Source organism: Neodiprion lecontei, chromosome 3 (genome assembly GCF_021901455.1).
Source record: "Neodiprion lecontei isolate iyNeoLeco1 chromosome 3, iyNeoLeco1.1, whole genome shotgun sequence".
Taxonomy (NCBI): Eukaryota; Metazoa; Arthropoda; class Insecta; order Hymenoptera; family Diprionidae; genus Neodiprion; species Neodiprion lecontei.
Genome location: NC_060262.1, coordinates 30,887,625 through 30,910,085, shown reverse-complemented (window position 1 = coordinate 30,910,085; position 22,461 = coordinate 30,887,625). Strand labels below are relative to the sequence as shown.

At 33.5% G+C, this 22,461-nt stretch overlaps 2 protein-coding genes across 11 annotated transcripts in view; one reads left to right on the top strand and one right to left on the bottom strand.

The window, feature by feature from the left end:
* Positions 1-1,557: 1,557 nt before the first annotated feature.
* LOC107225268 (serine/threonine-protein phosphatase 6 catalytic subunit) lies at positions 1,558-5,061 on the bottom strand. Its single transcript, XM_015665679.2, has 7 exons — positions 4,920-5,061; positions 4,665-4,760; positions 4,367-4,574; positions 3,961-4,040; positions 3,748-3,853; positions 3,243-3,404; positions 1,558-2,904 (listed from the first exon to the last, which is right to left on the bottom strand). The coding sequence occupies exons 1-7, from the start codon at positions 4,986-4,988 to the stop codon at positions 2,714-2,716; spliced, it is 912 nt and encodes a 303-aa protein (XP_015521165.1). The 5' UTR covers positions 4,989-5,061; the 3' UTR covers positions 1,558-2,713.
* LOC107225270 (dynamin) overlaps positions 4,662-22,461 on the top strand; it is a 31,167-nt gene continuing 13,367 nt past the window's right edge. For 3 of the 10 annotated variants that reach the window (XM_046735392.1, XM_046735385.1, XM_046735394.1), the window contains exons 1-14: positions 5,329-5,882; positions 7,825-7,898; positions 10,659-10,808; positions 11,697-11,900; positions 12,130-12,322; positions 12,722-12,931; positions 13,852-14,051; positions 14,181-14,326; positions 14,558-14,715; positions 17,512-17,538; positions 20,433-20,604; positions 20,825-21,070; positions 21,792-21,803; positions 22,219-22,425. In XM_046735392.1, the coding sequence (XP_046591348.1) occupies positions 5,719-5,882; positions 7,825-7,898; positions 10,659-10,808; positions 11,697-11,900; positions 12,130-12,322; positions 12,722-12,931; positions 13,852-14,051; positions 14,181-14,326; positions 14,558-14,715; positions 17,512-17,538; positions 20,433-20,604; positions 20,825-21,070; positions 21,792-21,803; positions 22,219-22,425 (2,163 nt within the window). In that variant the 5' untranslated portion in view covers positions 5,329-5,718. Of the gene's footprint in view, positions 4,773-5,328; positions 5,883-7,824; positions 7,899-10,658; positions 10,809-11,696; positions 11,901-12,129; positions 12,323-12,721; positions 12,932-13,851; positions 14,052-14,180; positions 14,327-14,557; positions 14,716-17,511; positions 17,539-20,432; positions 20,605-20,824; positions 21,071-21,791; positions 21,804-22,218; positions 22,426-22,461 lie in introns of those variants that run through there. The other 7 variants (XM_046735393.1, XM_046735386.1, XM_046735389.1 and 4 more) reach the window with 7 other exon arrangements.

Genomic DNA, 22,461 nt, shown 5'->3' with positions numbered 1-22,461 from the left:
ATCATTGAAACCAATACGAAAATCTGGAGTAACTTTGAATTAAAGAAGCTTTGACCTCACAACTTTGTTAACAAAAATCTAGTTATTAGATACTGATTTATGTTATTCATTGAATACAAATCTATTACAATATCTAGATAGGTGATCACAACAACTAGATTCGTGTTGCATCATTTGATAAATTAATGCCGTGATATCGTTTCACATAACGCTAATCGAAGGGTACATTTTTTTCAACCTACTTACCGTTCCTTATACCGATTTAAAATATTGTTCTGTCTAATACACAATGGGTAATAGAAAAAATGAATTTATGTATAAAATCAGTTTTTACGGATTTTTTATTACAGATGTTTATTACGTTAACATAACAAAGTTCTATACTTTCAAGGTACATGATCGTGATAATGTGGTGTCTCCATGTGAGATATTTGAAGGTCATTTGTAGCGTTCAAGCTCCTGCACAAAATTTGAGCTTCCTTTATTTTTTATCAGTTAAGTTTGGTGAATCAAGTATACTTATGTGTTTTGGTGCAAGTACTTAGACACTTTGACAAAGCTTGAGTGTTTGCAAATAGAGAGATACGGAGGCAAATGTGATAAGTACCTCAGCAGGTGTAGGCGCTAATACTATAAGGTTCCCAAGAGTACGAACCGTATAGATATTCACGTTTTCATATCTACGAAGGATCAGATGCTGCCGAAGCGATTATAAAATTTATAACGTGAGTCCCAATGTCTTAATTAGTCCCACATCCATTCAAGCCAATGATTTTATTCAAGTCTTTATTCTTTATTTATATCAAAAGTATTTTTATCATGACCAACAGGGGGAAACGAGAAAAGACACTTGCATACTGTTGTTGTCACTTTAAAACAGACTGTTCAACGATTCTGTGTCAGTTGGCAAGTAATATGAGGCAATATAAATGTCTATCATTCTTACGGATACATGAAATTCAGATATTGATATAACTCTATAATGTGTAGATGCCAAGCTGAGGAATTTCTCACAGTAATTGCATTAAAAATAAAGCACTGTAACGTGGCATTTGAGAACTGACATGATTTTGTAACAAAGAACACGCATTACGTGCACGATATAAATTCTATATGATCTGCTCGGAGCAGATCTACTCCGTCGATTTGATAAAATTTGAAATTGTATATTGGTTTGATTTGGCAGCTAGTGCCATTTTATACTATAATTCTTTCGTTTGTGAGTTCAGTAGGAGTATCATAAATTAGTGACAAAGAGTGCCAGAATTCAGGTTTGTTACATACAGCAACAGCAACAGCAGCAGCTGGTGAGTTAATACTATCCATGTATTTTCATTATGCATTATTATATTACACAAACGCTTATTAATTTAGAGGCACATTGCTAAGGGTCTCAGTTTAAAAAATTGCTCCCTACGTTAATAAACTTATGATAATCTACCTATCAATTATTTAATACAACAATAATTTGGCATATGAATACATGATATGGAAACTGTACACTCATACTTGTTATTCGTTTCTTTTTATTTGGCAAAGTGGTATCTCTGCTTCAACTGTATCAAGATGGTCACGGAAAGGACTGAACTAGCTGTATACTACGTTCAACTTCGTACAGTTTATGGTTACCATCGTTCCTAAAGTAATGTGTCTTTTTTTTTTTTATGAGTATCAGTTATTGCGATCCACGGAATTTAAACATTTATAAAACATTTATGTATTGATATCAATAAGCCATCATATAATTTACGAAATGCAAGGAATTGGTTATCGATAAAATATTGCCATGTTTCGTACAAAAATGTTGCAATGCTTTTTTTATCATCAAGTAAAATGGTATGTGCTAAACTTTTACCGGACCATCCGTGATCATACTGTTTTATTTTTATTGTACAATTATTCAAGATAAAGATACAATATTAGCATTAGCAATAATAGTCGGTACGAAGCTCGTTAGAACAGAATCAAGTTATTAATATCTTCGGGAAGACCCTAACGATACGACATTGGCTTATGCATTCTTGAAACCTGAATTCTAGACACAGTAAACTGTAATGTCGAAGAAGCATTCACTGTTCCCAGAGCCCACTTCTTGTCGGAATGTTTGAATAATAATATTTTCTATGTTATTTCCCTTTACATCACTGGACCAATGACATTTCGTGTATTTATAAGTTACTTAAAAGCTCTCAGGCGACCAAACATGTCCAACTTGCTGCTCTGAGGTGCGAATGCTCTACAGAATGTACACAGTAGGCAGCAAAAGCATCTAGACCATAGAATGTCGTTGTTGAATTTTTACAGAAGCTCTTTTAAGTAAACAGATCAGGCTGATGCAATGGCAGAACCTTTTTATATCATTATATTTCTCAGTATAGTTTACCACAGACAACTTTCTAGCGTATAAAATTTTTTTAAAAAACAAGGTCATAAATTCCTTTACATATAATTTTACTTGAACAATAAAGAAGGGCACAATCATTGTGCCGGAAATATATCTTGATACGGAAAAAAAAGAAAACAAAAACTACGAATTTCATGATAAACTGATGTATAAAAAAACCTCCCAAATTATGATATACTACAAGAACATTCGTTCATGCTGTCAAAATACCAGCCCAATTCATTGACAAAGGAGCAGTCATGTATCTCCGTGAGGCCTAGATCCCGACGCCGCTCCTCTGCATCGAGACAGATGGAGCGCCGAGTTAGATCACAAAAAGTAAGGTGTTGTCGTAAGTGGGGGAATCACTCTTTCGGCATCTGGCACTGCCTGGAATAACACCGCATTTCTCTGGTCCACCGTTGTGAACTGTAGAATACTGGCTATGTTGCCACATCGATAACAATAGTTTGGCGCCGACCAAACTGTCACCAACTTATCATTGAACATGTATCTATACCCTACAAAGGTAAATGTTATATTTATTTACAAAATATGAATAATACTTAACGATTTAAAGAATATTTCGATCCTTTAGCATCAAGTTATTGCCGTACGTGCATTTGTGTTTGCTATACCAAGTTGAAATCTATAGTTTTCAACTTTAGTGAATTCTGGCGACTTCATTGGCAATGAGATATTGCATTTGGTAAATAAATTTCAAATGTCTTGATACGAAATTATTGACTAGTTTCTTTCGACAGTAACAATATGCTTACGATTAGTTGAAGAAGCAAAGAAAAATAATATATTGGATAAACAAAATAATAACCTAACTATTATTACCGCAAGGGCTTACCTTCGTGAACTAACTGATGTGCTCTACATATGAGTTGAAGATCATTTATACCCATAAATTCATGAGTAACTTTACTTCCGAATAGCCATCCGGCTCCTCGTGGGCTTACTGTCCAGGTATCGACATCTTCTGGGTCGGACCACACTAGATCACAGAAAGCACCTGCAAGTAAATAAAGAATGAGAAAATATCAATCGAGTTGGCCACATACGAAGTTGAAACTGACAGTCAAATTTGGCAGGCAATCGAACCAAAACTTTTCTTATATAGAGGAAAGCAGTACACTTTTGTGTTTATAAATTTATTTAAATGTTGGCATTCCATGAGCTTTGACAAGATTTCGGCAACGAACTTCACCCACCAGTTTCAAAAGTGCAAAGCTGAGTAACTTAATGCTTACTGGAAGTTTTCAGGATAGCGTTCCTAATCATTACATAATATTTTTGATGGATATAATATTTACTCAAATTGTTATACGATAGACTTGATTTATAGTTGTTCATACCTTTATGTGGGATTTCTTGATTTCTTTCAATTGTCCTAATTTGATCTAGAGTCCTAATAGCTGGTGACAAACCACCATGAACACAGAGCACTTGTTCGTCAATTAACTAGAAGAAAAAATTTCGTTGAAATAAATTATTACGTATCTAGTATTTTCAGTTTTTACTACTTTTGTACTGAAAATCATGGTGCATTAATGTATAAATATACTCACAGCAGCTACTGTAAGAAGATCGAATACTCTGCAGCAGTACTTCCACGCATTTGCATTTCCATACTTATTGTGACACTCATCTGTGAAGGAAAGAGAATTCTGGAGTCAAATTCCAAAAAAGTTTGGGGGCAGGCAACCTGAATAACTTATAAAGCTGACATTTAACTCCCATGCTCGTCAAACTAAATTTTGCATGTAAACATTATGTGATTTCCTTCCAGTAGCGAAAGAAGCGTAAGGCTTGAAAGAAAAGCAAATCAAACAGATACTAAAACGAAAATCAACCGCATGCTCGCAGCGTGAAAACTTGCTAATTATATTTTGGGCTTCAGATCCATCCTAACGTATAGCCAAAGCTCTGAGATTACTGGATCCTACAATGGTAAATAGAAGAGCACATGGTTACCGTAAAATCCATAAACTTGTGTGATTTGGCGCGATTCATGATTTCCTCGTAATAGCGTTATCCTGTCTGACCATTTGGCCTTTAGTGTTAGCAGACGGGTAAATGTTTCTAAGCTGTAATATCCTCTATCGACAAAATCTCCCATAAATATGTAATTTGTATCAGGTACTGGGCCTCCGCTCCGAAACAACTCCTCCAGGTCGTAGAACTGACATGAAAGACGCACAAATATTATGGGATATGCATCAACAAGTACTGCCCTAAAGTTTTGAGGTTATATTGGGTCGCAGTAGCTCACCTGTCCGTGAATATCACCGCATACGGTTACTGGAGTCGATACTGGCTGGATATTGGATTCTTCGAGGAGCAAATCGCAAACCATGTCACACAATTTCTGTATAAACAGGTAAAAGTACAAGTTAAATTATTCAAAGATAATACTTCGGGAAATGTAACCTAAAATATTTTCATGAAAATTGGTATTTCGAAAGTACGGCGAGAGATTATACGAGCAGTAAATATTTATTTATCGTCAATGAAATGCGCTCATTACCTTGAGGTCATTTTCTGGTAGGTATTTGCACTCTTTTGCAATATCAATCCATTTATCGATGTCTGACATTTTGGATTCGTAATGTCGCGGAAATAGCGGGTCTGCCCTGTCACCTATCTGTGGAACAGGGTACTTGTGACTGGCTTATCGCTATATATTCCGGAAGAAAGAGCGCGCTGCTTAAAAAATATCATATTTATTAATTAAAAATTTCACCGACTCCGGGTAATTTTGTGGATAACTGTTTGATTGAAAAACTGTATAAAACGTGTCTTTTAACGCTGGTAAATACCCCTGTCAACGAAACGCTATTCACTACGTCGTTATCTGTATAGATTTTCTTTCCGTTTCTAAAACTGGGTCAGAAACTCGGCGGCACTGCGCAAGCTTCGATTATCGATTATAACGTTAACGTCCAGAATCTTGATGCTGGATCTCATTTGCGTGATCGCGGCGTAGGGCACTCGCAGTGTTGCTGTTCTGTCCGTTTTCTTACGGAACTTTGCTGAAACGCGCGTTTCTCGCTCGCAGAATCGGGCTCCGGGTATTAAAAATGCGGTGAAAACACTCGGGTTCGGAGTTCGAATCGGCTCAAGGAATATCGTGGGCCCAGCCATTTTGCTCTATCGAGAGAGAGACGAGCAGTGTGAGAGACAGTTCTGACCGCTCTACTGCTACCCTGTCGGACGGAGGTGGTGGTCGCGGCTCCGTGCTGATACGCTTTTATTCTGTTTTCCAGTGTCGTTGAATAGCTCTTGTTGCTCGAGGAAGTGCCGACGATAACTTAAAATTAACCAAAATGTCAGGCAATACGGGAATGGAACAGTTGATACCAATTGTAAATAAGCTTCAAGATGCGTTCACTCAGCTCGGAGTGCACATGCAACTCGACCTGCCACAGATCGCTGTTGTGGGCGGACAAAGTGCTGGCAAGAGTTCCGTTCTGGAAAATTTTGTCGGCAGGTAAGTTCGATCCTTCCATCCATCAACGCCCCGAAATTATCGACGAATCCATGCTAATTTTTTTTATCGTTATTCTTAACCTATTTGCTCCGATACAACGCAAGGCGTGGCAAATTACCAAGCCGACCTTAAACGTCCCGTCAATATAATAATACCGTCGATGCTGGGAATTAACGATACGTCAACGCGTTTGACAGTTGGGAAATTTCAAACGTACGGGTCGCCAGGGTCAATAACGAAATTCCCCGGTCGCCCACTCGCCTCGAGTGACACCCTGTATCAAGTTCCTTCGCGAATATTTAGTCCAGACTCTAATTCTCTATTCTAAAGTCTCAATCGTCCCGATGATCTAACAATTGATAATATGAGTCAGCCTGTTTTCACGCTATCTTTCACCCGTTATTCCAAATGAAAGTTGGCTTGAGAAACACGCGACTTTTGTACGGTAACAAAAGAAAAAGAGCTAGATGTAAAAATGGCAAACAATTGAACAAATAAACGACATGCGACACCGATGAAGAAAGATCCAACCTCAAGACCACTTTCAAATTGTATATTGATTGGAAAAAAATTAGACTCAACAGTGCTGACATGTGCAGAAAAATAAATCTACAAAAAGAAAAAAATTTTCTTGGGTCTCTTTTCCGAATTTTATCTCAGTGCCCAAATTTGGTTACAATTTTTACGATTTTCCACGATATATTATCCATGCCATAAGATTTCTTGAAATTTTTTGCTAGTCAATTGTCTTTCTGATTAAAGATTTGTCGATGTAGCATAAATTCAATAAAAATTGGATCATTCTCAAACAAAGGTGTCTTCGTAAGTGGAGTCATGAATCAATGATAACTTCAAATTAGTTTCTACTTTGCTTGATTGTGTATTTCAAACTATACAGTTGTTTTTTGTAATGTAGAATTACTTTATTGAATATCGATTTTCTAATCAGTCTTTCGTTAACGATTCATACATAAACGCTTATTGAAAGAAATTGTGCTTTGTGAAGAATAATTATTTCCACAGTAAATAAATAAGACTGATACGAGCCCAGATAAAGAATCACCCTATATTGGCATTTGCAATTTTCCTAACAGATCAATACAGCGTCATATTTCAATATTTTCCAAAATTTAAGATTGCCAAATGCTTCTTTCACCCAAATTTTTGTAGAAATTTTGTTATTGGTGAAGAATTATCACTCTACTTTAGAGTAATTGTATAAAGAAGCTGTAACACAAGTATTTCCCGTTACGAAGTGCTTTTTGAAAATATTCGAGCCTCGTGTTATTGTTCATCTCTGCATACGAAATTAAAACACAATTGCAGCTACCGTGAACTTTGCTAAATGCAATTTTCATTCATTTAGCAAAGAATGTCACAGCAGTTAGCCCAATGATTCATACTGCGTGAGTAAAAAAGAGGATTCACTTGTCTCTTCTAAGCACACGCACATGTTACAGTCAACTCGAATTGTTTTTGCCACCACAAAGAATCTTTTGTCAAGATATAATTCATCAAACCAGAACTCTGAACTAAGTTTTAATCTAACCATAAAAAAAGAATTTTATTTTACCTAAAGACCTGGGGGCTTATTCTCCAACCTTGCAGCTACGTAATCGCAGAATTCATCCCGACAAAATAATTGCAGCTAAAATAACTAAAAAAATAGGGAATCGTGCCTATCTGTTACCTGTGTGTTCAAATCTGTCATGACAATAGATAAACAACGTCGAAATTTCAAAATACGAATAACGTTATTGTAGAATCAAACTACCCATTAGCTCTTTCCGATAGAACCGCAAATATTTCTGTGGGTATGCGTTACTTCAAAGATAGAGAATAAGCCTGCGGAGCGTTTTTTAAGAATAAAATTCTGCAATAAAATTACCTTTAATGTATTGATCTTAGCAATCATATGTTAACGTATATGTTTTTTTCACAGAGATTTCTTGCCAAGAGGATCAGGCATTGTAACAAGAAGACCACTTATTCTCCAGCTGATCAATAGCTCTACTGGTAAGTTCAATTTTTTACTCAACATCTGGTTATAAATCATCAACATTTGTTGGTTCATTATCTCGTTTTCTTCCAAAAACCGAATACTATTCATACTAGGAAACTTGTAAATGCAGAACGATGCATTGTATTTTGATTCGATTGTTCTACTTTTTTTTCATGTAATTACGAATAGTTCACATTTTTGAGAAATATTGTTCTTTTCATCAAGGATCCATGAGCAATTCTTGCTGCAGTATTCTTGTCTTGATTGTAGAGAAAAAAAATTGTTACCAAAAAGTGATGAGCATAGCTACATGAGGGAAGTGTAGGCCCAGTATTGATTCTCATCCCCTTTCCTCCCACTCTCCTCTTTTACTCAGCTCCGGCTGATATGCATGGCCAAACCAACAGCTAGTCATTAGAATATAGTATCAGTTTGAACTTTGATTTAATAAATGATAGCTTTCGAGTCATCGATATTGAAAATTAAATTATACAGCATTGCAAAATTCTCTTTATTATGTCCAATTATGACATTCCTGAGCTACTGTTGTCTTTGTTTATGTAACATGAGCTATTAACACTGCATACAAGGCTTGTGTTTATATCACAATTCTGCCTTCAGCCATCTACTTACTTCTGCCTAAGACGCTTACTTGGATTGCACAATGGCTTGTTAGATTTTCCATTATTCTATACCATTATAATTGCCAGAAAAAATCTACATAATTAATCTATGCATATATATATATTAAAAATTAACAACTTGCACAAATCTGTAAAACAGTGGGAATGAAGATAAAAATATAATTTAACTAAATATTTGATTTGTTTGATTGTTGAATGTTTTCGGCTAATATTTGATATTGTTTAGCATCCGAGATCGTAGATAGAATGACACAGAATTATTTCACACTGTGGAACAGAGCTATAATTCGATTAGCCGATTATTAGATGTCACTTGCGAAAAGGGAACTCAATTTAATTTTTTTTACATTACATATACGTATCATTATACAAATCATTTGTCATTAGGATATGCTTGGAATCGAAGATAATAAAGCAAGTTATATATGTTGCCATGGTCAATGATAAAGATAAAGAAAAAGGCTATTGTTCTCCACAAAAATTCACTAAATCAAAGGACTCTTTTTTCTTAATATTTCAATAGTCATAAACCTTCTCATCTCCTTATCACAATCAGTGGGTGCCGATGAGGACGCAAGGTTCAACGAGTCTGCAGTCTGACTAGTTTGAGCCTTACCGCATATACTCACATACCCAAATTTTACTAAAACTCTGAGCAGCTACAAAAATTGATCACGATTTAAAAGATAGTGTGGTAAATGGCGGATTTTTTTTATGAAAAAAGATATACCTTCCGTGAGATGTAGCATTACAAATACTACTGTGGATCGCTCAAATTTTCTTCAACAATTCAGTCTATGTGTTCATTGTTGAATACGTATTGGGCGTGCTTTTAGTTGTGGAACATCCTGTCAATGTTATCTCTTCACATGCATATGGTAGCGAGTTGGCAGCTGCAGATAGGCTTCGCAACTTAGGTTTATAATGTAAAAGTTATCTCCTTCACTCGGCTTTTATGTGCTTGATCTTCGGTACTTTCAGTTGAAGGAAAATGTAAACGAAATTATATCTATACTGGTTAGTTTGTAAAATATCGTCACTGGGTACGACATTTTGTTTCTGGTTTATTCAGACAGAATTGATAATTTTTATTATGTAATCTGTAGAGATTTTTATCAAAAGAACTTGTATCATAAATATTGCATGCATTTGCATTCCAAAGTTTCTCTTTCGCACTTCAGGCACATTACCTTTATACTACCTTGATGTTAATTCACTTGGTATATAATCACTAACGGTCTAATTCGAGAAAATACAAATATTAAAAATTATAGCATTACAAGCACGAATTTGTGCATGGCATTGTCAAATGTTTAAAAGTGTTGATAAATTCAATTTTTCATGTTCCAGATACTTTTGTAAAAATTTCATCTGGTATTACATTTTTTGCAACTGATATTCAAGTGGAAACTGATAAACACAAAACTAGGTGTTCCGATATTTTAATCGATACATAAAACTCGGCTGACTCACCCTGAAAGTTTTAACAAGTTGCAACGTGCTTTTTGTTTACTAAATGGAATAAACTAGAAATATTTCGTAATATTCATGTGAAATGATGCGATACTAAATTTCATAAAAATTTATAAATGCTTCTACTTTATGCTGGTAAAACAAATCTTTTGAAATAAATTTGCCAAGATAAAGTCAGTGACATTAATATAATCAAACATTATTAAAAAATAACTGACTTACAACTCAGGAATGCCTTTGAAAGAGTTAAGTTTTCAAAATATGAGTACGTTGTATTAAGGTATTATAGAATGATGAATTTCAGACGGTTGTAAACTAATGGAATAACGATTTTTTTGTGAAAGTGCATCATTATATTCAACCTCATAGGAATGTAACGCAACCATTTTTCAACAAAAAATGTCTTTCTTTGTGTTGCCTCTGATATTTGTCACTAACCGTTTAAAAATTCAGATAATATTCATCTTGGAGTTAAGTATGAAAATGAACCTACAAATCCACGTGGTATTTGGTCGAAAATGCTGATGAACAATATCGTTATACGTATTAGTGATTTTTTCTTTCATGTGGGAACTACAACTGTTCTTATTCATTGTTCGTTGTACAATGAAACTGAAAGATACGGTGTTAAATAGTTTGTGATTTTTTTTGTTTCAGAACATGCCGAGTTCCTTCATTGTAAAGGTAAAAAATTTGTGGATTTTGATGAAGTGCGTAGAGAAATCGAGGCAGAGACAGATAGAGTTACAGGGAGCAACAAAGGAATTTCAAACATACCAATTAACCTCAGAGTATATTCGCCGAATGGTATGTATTTTTGGGATCTGTCTGTGATATTTTTAACTTTGCGAATTGTAAACATCTTTCGTCATGTTTTAACCTGTTTAATTTTCTTATTGTGTACCTTCTGATTTATCCATTCTAACTACTTTGTTTATGAGAAGTAACAGTGGCGGTTGAGTCTTTGATTTGATAACGCACAAATATCTGCATGTATACGTAATAAAGATTTATCATTTTTAACTTAAAATTAACGTTTAACAGAGAATCTGCTATGATTGTTGAGGATAATCGTGTACTATAAAATTTGCGATAAGCTCAACAACCAGTTGCGCATTGCCTTATCAAAACGGCAGCAAATAAACAGCCGATGCATTCAAGGCACACCAAACTACCAAACATTCAATTGTCAATATGCGTTAATAAGTTGTTTAAATTTCAAAACATATGCATTAAATACAGAATAGTGCTGAGTGCTTAAAACCTTATCTGTAATTATTTACTTATTGTAAAATGAAACAATCTTAATCATCAAATTTTCCATATTCATGCAGTAGAAGTACTTGATTCAAAAGAGATTTAAATAAGAACCTGCTATATTGGTGTAGTTAGCTAATATTGATTCAACCTATTTTCAGCTACATGACTTATTTTAAAATGAATCATGTATAAGTGAACACCGTGTTTCTATCTAATTGTTAATCTCTAGAATGGGGAGTAATAGGATATTGCATGTGGGGAATATCTTTTAAGTCACCTTTTCTTCCTCTTCTAATTACATGATGGGCTCAACCTAACATAAGATAACTCACACAAAGATTTTATATAAGTATGCAAAACTGGTAGATGCTAATATTTGAAGATTTGATAAAGAACTAACAGATTAAAATTGAAGCATATTTTTTATTTTTACAGTCCTAAATTTAACTCTGATCGATTTGCCTGGTCTCACCAAAGTACCGATCGGAGATCAACCAGTAGATATCGAAGCTCAGATAAAGGGCATGATATTTCAGTTCATCAAAAGGGACAATTGTCTTATATTAGCTGTAACACCGGCTAACACTGATTTGGCAAACAGTGATGCACTCAAGTTGGCCAAGGAAGTGGATCCGCAGGGTGAGTGATATTCATGTGACAATGAAATTTTAATTCTGCTATTGGTGATTCTATTGCTGCTGGCGTTTATATTCATATTATTGGATGATTGTTGTTAATGAGTTTCACTACCATCTTGAATTTGACAACAAAGCTTTAATGTCCTGAGAATAATGAATAATCTTTGTTGATCGGTTAAATACAGTGTATCATGTTGTATAATCTCTTGGTATTTCTTTTTTTCACCAAGGTGTGCGCACAATTGGTGTTATTACAAAGCTCGATCTTATGGACGAAGGTACCGATGCAAGAGATATTTTGGAAAATAAGTTACTACCACTTCGACGAGGATATATCGGTGTCGTTAATAGGAGTCAAAAAGATATCGAGGGTCGTAAAGATATCAAAAATGCTTTGGCTGCCGAAAGAAAGTTCTTTCTCAGGTAAGCAAAGTTTCAGTAAAAGATGTATTAGGAAATTTAAAAAATTCATTCTTTCTATTCAGACTGAATATCTCAGAACCTGATCTTCAAAAAAAATTCTTCAAACTCTATCTAAAAATGCTCGACAATCATAAAAAATATTGAGGTAGGCACACAATAGCTACATTTCTTCAACGGAACCGAGATTAAGAAAAAAAAAAATTACTCCGAAAATTGTGTAGTATTCATTGCCAAATCTAAACACTGAAAAATTCAATAGATTAGAAAGTACGAAGTTAAAAGAGACAAATCGAAATTTTCTATTTGCATAAAAATATTCATATTCAATACCACAGCATTTACATCATCCTATTCATCCTAACTTTGAAAATGAATTGACCTATCGTTTACTATGCGTAGCCATCCGTCTTATCGACACTTGGCAGACAGACTTGGAACACCGTACTTGCAGAGAGTTCTTAACCAACAGCTGACGAACCATATAAGAGACACATTACCAGCGCTGCGAGATAGATTGCAGAAGCAATTACTTACTTTGGAAAAAGATGTGGATCAATACAAGCACTTCAGACCGGATGATCCAGCTATAAAGACGAAGGCAATGCTTCAGTGAGTGTTTTATTCACTAAATTCAATTTAAGTAACGAAATTCACACGGAAATATATTTCGAAACGAAATACACTGCAATTAAATTCCATTGAAATTTGAGTTATTTCAAAAACTGCATTTGATTTGTTACGTTAGTGGGATATTCTGCTAGTGCTACTAATATTATGCCCGTATAAATGGATTAGAATTGATAAAAACATATCCGTCATACCTGAATCAGTTAAATGCAAAATTCAAGTCCAAATTTAACAGAGTTGAATAGGATTGACGTAATCATTTCATTCGTCGGTGGCTACTTACGTGGTTAGAAAATAATATTTGATGGATGAACAGTCTTGGTTTTTAGACACATATTTCTCTTTTTTTTTTACAGATCAATACAAACGTTTATGTATGTATCTCGAGTATTTATTTTTTTTTCCCCCATTACGGTTTTCGCCAATTATTATTAGTACGCTGATAATTGTAGAATTCTAACAAAGCAAAATACTTGCAGTGATTGCGTTTATAACGAAGCATGAGACTTGCAATGTTTGAGTAGTGAACATTTTTTGCCTACATTACCAAGGCATTCTGAAATTCATTGATTTTTAATTCCTAACATAGAAGTAAATAACTTACATTTAACAATTAACTTCATTTTGAAAAAAAGCTTTATGTACAGACTATTATGTGGAATAAGTAATGTCAATTCTAGCTGCCATAATATCGAAAATAGAGTTAGATAAAAAATTAACAAATATTTATTCTTGCTTCCTTCGAATTATACCTACCTCGCTGGTTATTGCAGTTATTGCAAGTCTTATATGGTAAATCTTGTGAGATATTCCTATCTTTAAAACATCATCTTCTCTCTTCAGATGTACATAATTACGTTTGTAAATTGTTATAAATTGCATTGAGTCATTTGATTTTCTAGAATGATTCAACAACTGCAGTCAGATTTTGAGAGGACCATCGAGGGTTCTGGTTCAGCACAAATCAATACCAATGAATTAAGTGGTGGTGCGAAAATAAACAGAATCTTCCATGAACGTTTCCCATTTGAAATAGTTAAAATGGAATTTGACGAAAAGGAACTAAGGCGAGAAATTGCTTTTGCAATTAGAAATATTCACGGTTAGTATTCCAGAAATATTTTTCTTAATCACTTATTCTAAAATCATGATAAAAATACGTTGCTAATCCGGTGACCCTAGTATTATGTATAAAGCTTAAATCATACGAATTGTTTATGCTTTTTTTTAGGAATCAGAGTTGGTCTGTTCACTCCCGATATGGCCTTTGAAGCCATCGTCAAAAAACAAATTAACAGGCTGAAGGAGCCCAGCCTCAAGTGTGTCGATTTGGTTGTACAAGAACTTAGCAATGTTGTGCGTATTTGCACTGACAGGGTTAGTATATCGAAATTCATAATTACTATCGAAGAGAATAAATTGCAAGTTTTGATTATCGAATTGAAAACTTGATTGCTGTTGCGTGTGGCTGCTATTTGTGTTTTCATAAACTGACAATGAAAGATGAATGTATTAATACAAATTTTAAATTATTAAAAATTATAATTAATAGAAATTAAATTATAAAATATTATCCACTTTTTGATCCGTTTCTTTTTTAAATTACAGATGGCTCGTTATCCCAGACTTCGAGAGGAAACTGAACGTATTATAACCACTCATGTAAGGCAGCGAGAGCAGCTTTGTAAAGACCAGTTGATACTCTTGGTTGATTGTGAACTGGCATACATGAACACGAACCACGAAGATTTTATCGGCTTTGCCAAGTAAGTGCTATTTCACCTACAAGTCGCTCTTTGGCATACGATTACGTACTTACATAGTCTTTCATCGGTCTGCTAATATTTCGTCAGAATTTTATCAGATCAAGCTGTGGCAAATATATAGAAAAACTGAAACTTTTAGAATCGTTAGTTATTCCGTTATATTATTATCTTCTTATTTTGTAAATTTATTTCTCTTCTTTCTCTCTTTTTTTTCTCTTAATACTTTACGTTGGCTTGGTATATTTCTTTTTATTTGGCCATTTTTTTTTTTTTTTCAGTTTACTTATTACTGAACAGTTTTCTATACCACCTATCCTCTTCCTCATAAGTGCTTTATTGTACATAATTTTTTGTACGCAAACTAACTCAAACAATCTCACTTTAGAATCCCGTAAATTGTAATATCTTTGGAGTATTTTATAAATTGCATACAGGTTTGTACATGTGTCAAAAAAGATTTAAAATTCATTATGACATATAATATCACATCTTCTCCAATTCTCAATATCTAGTCGGTCAACCACAAACTGAGTTTAATAACTGGAATTGTACTTCGATAACTTGAACATAAAAATATCAACTTTTGTGTGCAGAATTCCATTTTTTTCGGGACAACGACATTCATAGTTATCTGGTCAATCACTAAAGATGCGAAGCGTTGAACAAAGGCACTTCTAAATTCACCAATGTTACTGATAATTGTTCCAAAGATACGCATTGTAAAAAAGTTCTAATCGAACGATAAAATTACGATTCATAACAAGCATTGAAATTTAGTGCTCTACCTATCCTCATGCACAGAGCTTCAAATACATAGTGTTCGTGTACGAGAGCAGCAGAGTCGACTGACGAGTGAAAATACTTTGCCGCTTAATACTACCAGCTTTTGATGGTGATATTTGGTCATGTCACTTGTATTTATTAAAAGTTTTTTTGGCGTTTTTTTGTACTCGCTGCACGAACTAAATTCGCACGTTTAGCGACTAATTGTAAGGGATTCAGTGCATATTTTTTCGCTGTTAATAAACATTGCTGTACTCGTACGTTGCCCCATACACGTACTATGTCGTTTGTACATGCACAAAAAATTTTATTTATTTCTCTTCTTATCATTATCGCAGTATCTTGACAGTTACGAAAATTTTATGGTGTCATAAATGATGTTCCAACCTTTGCACTCATATTACACAATAAACTAGCAGATACTTTATGCTGATTTTTTTTATTAAAAATGCTCATTTTTACATTATTTGTATTATATTCAAACCCGTATCGATTCGTTAAAACGTAATAAACATTCAGTCAGGTGCATTCACAGAGTCTTATCATGTAAATGCGTAAATGATGCGATTTCTTACTATATTAACATGTAGTGCAGTCAATTAATCAGTAACATTCGGTTTAAATTTCACACTGCATGGTAGCATTGTAATATTATTATATTCTGGAATATTTTCTAAAAGACATCACCTTCAATAGGATTTGAACATTTTATATATTTTTAATCATCGAAAAAACTGAACATACCTCCTTTTGACCCATCAATGCAGAAAATGATTTGAAAGGTGTTATTGTTTATTTTTATTTGCAACAATTTTATTTATTAGTTCATTTCCCCAACGTTACTTTTGCTCGAGCAGTGCATGCCTCATGAGGACCTATTCACTTGGCAAACTTAGGCGTCGTCGCTCATGGCGCATTTCCATTAGGAGGCACAGTCGCAGTTCTCTAGTGCTTGATAAGTAACTAAATCACAAGCCTTAATTATGCCTATATTCACGTTGTGTACATGTAATTGTATGACATTGTGCGTACATCACATTAATCTAAATGGCTATATCCATATATACCTGTATCGTGTACATTGCACACATTCTCTTGTTTATAATCATTATTATTTTCATTTTATTATTTCATAAAATCTAATTCGTTGCATTTTTTTCTCTCATACACTCATATCATATACAATCATTTATTATTAAGTAACCAGTGTGTAAAGTTTTAAAATCTAATGGTTTTCACGCTAATTTCAAATATTGTTGTATATTAACATTGGATCTGCAATTTAAGCTTGTAGTACAAGTTTCGCAAATTATTAAGTAGAATTGAAGTGATCTTTAAACGGCTGCTTACCAGCAATAATTTTTGTGGAATAATGTTCAATTATATTCAATTTCAATGTTTAATAATCAGCACACTGTCATGTTCGAAATTATTTAGAGTCTGACCTGTTCAGCTAATGCATCATTACGAATCACATATAATGAATTAATGTTCGAAAGACCATAACGCGAAGCAAATTGAAATGTTGATATATTCGGTGATTTCAATTATTAATGCATTATTAAAACTCACAAAAGTCAGAAACTTTACAAACTTGGTAAAAGCAATGGTCTTGTTTAAATACTATCGTACTATGCCTTAAATACTACGTGATTAGGAACCTTACATTGATTTCATATAAGGTTGCCTTGTGCCGGATACAAATTGACCTATAAATTCAGGAGTGATTGTGTTTTATGACTAAATAAAGTAAAAATATTAACTCCTGTATTTGATTGTATTTCTACAGTTGAGTGTATTGCGATTGCACTAGAATGTTGAAATAAATTAAATTTTGTTCAAGCTCGCGTAAAACCAAAAAAAAACTGGCATGCATAATCAATCCGACTGCGTGGTATTTATTGGCCAGCCACACACATTCTAATATGTTTCATTCCCGACATGTATTGCTATATCCATAATCAACTTTACTGTATTTCACGAATAAAAACAATTATTTAATTATACCGGCAGCGCGGCGGCCAGTAGCCATAATGCAAGGTAAGAACATCAACGTACATGGCAACAGAGGTTGACACCACTCTCTCTTTCTCTCTCTCTCTCTCTATTCTCACCTTACCCTCATTCTTGAATTTTTCTATTTATCCACTTTTCATCTCATTGCTCTAGAACACTAGTCCGCAGCACATAACACCGACGAAATACAGAAACAAATTTTTGCAAGCATGCAACTCTGTGTTTTTTTTAAATGTCACCCGTTTTATAATTTGAAATATTATATTATATATGTATATGTATATGTATATATACATATATATATGTTTCTGTAATTTCAACACCATTTATAATTCAAAATCGGTGATGTGTGTTCTTATGTAGATCTCCTGCTCCAGATATTGTCTCTATATCTTTTTCATATGTTTAGTTTTGTATGTATGCGTTTTATTGAATATTTTTGCATAAATATAAAACAATATATTGTGTATAATATTCATATACATGATATTTATGGTTATTTTTATTTTGTTTTTTTTCCTAATTTTTCCCGACAATTTTTTGATATCTTTGTGCTTTCTAAATGGGATGTACTTGAGCTGTGATTTAAATTACTTAATTATGAACAATAAGATCAACAGAAGATTGTTGATTACCTACTGGCATGTTATAAAGTAATGCGTGCATCATAGGTACCAAAATAATTTTCAGATATACGTGTGAAAGGAAACCTTGCAAATATTTCACTAATACTGACTTGAAAATGAAATCTATAAGATGTTTCAGTGAGAAACCTCAAAGATATAGTGCAACGCAAATTTGTCTCTAATTTATTCCAAGCGAAATTCGCATCATACAGTAAAATTGCATTAAGAGAAACGGTGAATCTAACACGATAATTCTTTTAGTAATTCAAAACATCAAAGCTATGGTTTTTTCAAATTATTTCTCACTGATATGGTTGAAAATTTTTTATCAGTATTTCTAAAAGTAAATTCTTTGGCCATTCTAGAGTAAACTATGATGTGGCTAATCGCGTATTTTGGTTGTGTAAACTTCTATTTATCCATATACAGTATAATTTTATGGAATATTGAAAAAAAAAGATTCAAGCTGTAAGCTGAACAGACTACTATTTTTTTGATCGGTGAATGCTTTGTTACAGTTATTTTTAAAATTATTCTCAACATCAACAACAAATTCTTACCATAAATTCTTTTTGGCTTTTGTGAAAGTTGACGAAATATAGTTTGCTTGTAATTATTTTCTTTGTGCAGGTCCTAGATGTGCAATTCTTTATGCATTTTATATAAAATTTAGTATCTATGTTATACTATTTCTATTTCAGTGTGCAGATACTACTATGATTTAATTAAATCACAATATCCGTTACTTTTTTCAATCTGATGTCCGGTAGTGTACGTGCCATGTGCTGATTTTCAACTGGATTGAAGAATCATTTTCTCGTTTTTCACTTTGTTCTCATATCAAATATCATAATTACAAGTATGCCAGAAGTCTACCATAATTCATTTTGCTAATATTAGTATTTAGAAACGATTATCTATTCCATCACGTCTCTCAACCATATTTCCGGTATAGCATTTATATGCAAATTCTAATAAATTCTAATCTTAACATTTAGAGATTTGAATTTTTCCACATGTTTAACATTTGATGTCTTGAACGAACATTAAAGACGGTTACAAATATTCATCATTACTAACAACTATAATTATAAATTTTCTTTGTACATGTTTATTTGTCACGGTGTACCGATAACTTGAATTTCAATCAATATTCACGATAATAACAACTTATCGATCAGTTGTAAGTAACTCTGGATCAGATTGGCTTTAGTATTTAATCGAATATCGGTTATTTTTATATTTTGTTCTGATCTGTTCAATTACATGCCAACTTCATGTATTGGCATGTGTAGCATTGTAGTAAAATCACATGAATTACTGACAATTATTTAATATTAACAATAAAATCAAACATCGAGTTGTAAAACGCCAATCATAATTGATACAGCTATAGTTGACATTTAACCATAAATGTTTTAATTTAAAAAAACAATGCTAATAACAGGGTAAATTGTTGTCTCACAGCGTGTAATTAAAAATGCTCATTTGTTCGGAATTCAAAAGAATTCAATAACCCAGGCTACCAGTGAATATTTGTAAAAAGTTCGCAGTACCATAAAATTGAAATAGAACTAAGCCACATCTCTTATATTATAAATTTTGCTTTAGAGACAGTTTTAGTTGCAAAAAACTGCTTTCTTCTGACGCTTTCTTAGTTTGTTTCTATTAAGTTAAAGTTCTCATCAATATTTTTCTTATTATCACATTATAATTATAACACTGAATTACTTATTCAAAATTACAGAAAATAAATTACTCGTATGACTTTTCTTACACTGTAAGGAATGATTGATTTATAAATTTGTGGATATAGACTTTGTAATCAGTATTCCTAATTCTAAACTTATCTAAAAATCTTTGAACTTGAGTAAAAACATAATCCCCAATCTAGAAGTGTAATGAAGAAATTAATTCAATAGGTGCCACAACATTCAATGGTCATGTGTAGTATAAACGAAATATGAAAGCATGTACAAAGAAACGAAAACGTATTGATTAATTCATGGAATTTATGGCATTGCAACACAGTGCACACTATCTCAGAGTGATGCTATGAGTACTGAGACTTTTTTCTCCCCCCTCTATATGATATATTTATTAGTTCATTCGAATGCTTTGCCTATTGCTCCGTTGAATATATCATAGTTTATTATTTTTCTTTGTTTTTTTTTCTATCTATTTTTCAAATTACGTCTTCAACAGCAAAGTACCTTTATACCTATAATAAAGTACCTGCACACTGTACCTGTTTGCCTAGTATTTCACAGTACAATGTTGTTTCTGTTATAGTGCTCAGCAATCGTCTGAAAATTCAGTTAAAGCAGGTCGTCATACGTTGGGAAATCAAGTTATCCGCAAGGGCTACATGTGCATACATAACTTGGGAATTATGAAGGGTGGTTCGAGAGATTATTGGTTTGTTCTTACTTCAGAGAGCATCTCCTGGTTCAAAGATGAGGAGGTAAATATCTTTTTTTCAACACAACTCGATGCTTTTTACCGACATCATAATAATTGTGTAAATTAAGGTAAATACAAAGATGAATGACATTGAAATTGCTATAATTCTGGACAAACCTTAAAAGTTTTGTAATCTCTATTCGTTAATGTTAGCTACTAATATGGACTTGTACGTGACATGTGAATTGTTGAAATGACGGGGTTCTATCCTGTTTGAGTAGGAAAGAGAAAAAAAGTATATGTTACCTCTGGATGGATTGAAGCTACGAGATCTGGAACAGAGCTTCATGTCACGAAGGCATTTATTCGCGTTGTTCAATCCCGAAGGGAGAAATGTATACAAAGACTATAAGCAGTTGGAATTGAGTTGTGAGACACAAGATGATGTCGATTCATGGAAAGCCTCGTTCCTCAGAGCTGGAGTATATCCTGAGAGAGCAACAGAACAGGCTAATGGCGATGGCGAGGTAAGATATCTGTCACTTTAATCTTTACTTAAGATGTCAGAAAATACCGATATCATCAGGTGTCTTTGAAGACAGTTCAACAATCCTTCGAATTGATAATTATTCATTAATCTTCAAGGAAATTAAAAATATCATATATTCCTGCAGACCGAAGTATATACCTATGTAATTTTTAGTAACTATCAAAATTCGAAAACTTATTCACCAATCGATCGTCAATTTGCATGTGAGAATCAATACTTATACATCCGCCGAGTTCCATGCTCATCTCATCTAACTTTCACTTTTCGAATCTATACGAATATAATGGGACCTATATTTTAAATATTCTGTTTTTTTTTTTTGTAATCCTGCAGTCTCACAGGTGATTGCATTAAACAGTCCCATTAGTGTTATAATTTCTATCATTACCATTTCTTTCGTTCGTTCTAGGATATTCTACTGCCTAGGGTGAGTGGTTCCACAGCATGCGAAATTGGGCTTTTAGTTTTTCAGTTTTCTTATTTTGATTTTAACTATGTGGTGGTTTGGATCTAATAGTACTTCCATCGTCCTTAGACTCTTAACAATGACAAGATCGAGTGCTGTTTTTGCGTCAGTATTGTAAAAGTGCAATCACCATGTTAGAAGCTAGGCATATTCATGGTGGTGGTTAATTGAAATATATTTATTTCTTGTATTTGTCATTGTATCTCTGTTTTCAAACTGTTTCACACAAAAGGAAGGATATGAGGTTGGTATGAAATTTGAGTTGATTTGGTGTTTGATGAAATCGTATGATGCACTTTTAAATATTCATGCCACGCTGTTGTAAAATCACAAACTACTTTCACCATGGTTACATAGATATACATATACTTGCATCATATCTGGCATACTGTGATTACACCTGAAATCGAAAACACCACAAAACACAATGGTTTTATGTTTCCTGATTATACGTTTTGTTCATTTTGTTACGTTAATTAAGGTACCATCATTTCTTCGCACAAAAATATAAAGCACAGTTAAACTTATTCTTTGAACTCGTTTGTATCATTTCACATTCGACACTGCGCACATTGTTTACACAATGGCAATACAGGATACGTCTACCAAGTATACTCTTTATAATGATTGTGATACAAATGGAAGATGTCTGTTCTTAGGGTGGAACTGAGAATCAATCTTCAATGGATCCTCAGCTGGAACGACAGGTGGAAACTATAAGAAATCTTGTTGACTCCTATATGAAAATAGTCACAAAAACAACGCGAGATCTTGTACCAAAAGCTATCATGATGTTGATTATCAATAATGCAAAGGATTTCATCAATGGAGAATTATTAGCTCATCTTTATGCCAGCGGTGACCAAGTAAGTCAAAGCAAATTATCTTGTCTAATTGTTAAT

What these genes read in the sequence shown, in the direction of transcription:
- LOC107225268 (XM_015665679.2), bottom strand. Translation starts at nt 4,988, where the DNA reads ATGTCAGACATCGATAAATGGATTGATATTGCAAAAGAGTGCAAATAC. An exon ending in GCGGTGATATTCACGGACAG is followed by an intron (nt 4,575 to 4,664) that starts GTGAGCTACTGC and finishes CTTTCATGTCAG; the next exon opens with TTCTACGACCTGGAGGAGTT. An exon ending in ATCTTCTTACAGTAGCTGCT is followed by an intron (nt 3,854 to 3,960) that starts GTGAGTATATTT and finishes TTTTTCTTCTAG; the next exon opens with TTAATTGACGAACAAGTGCT.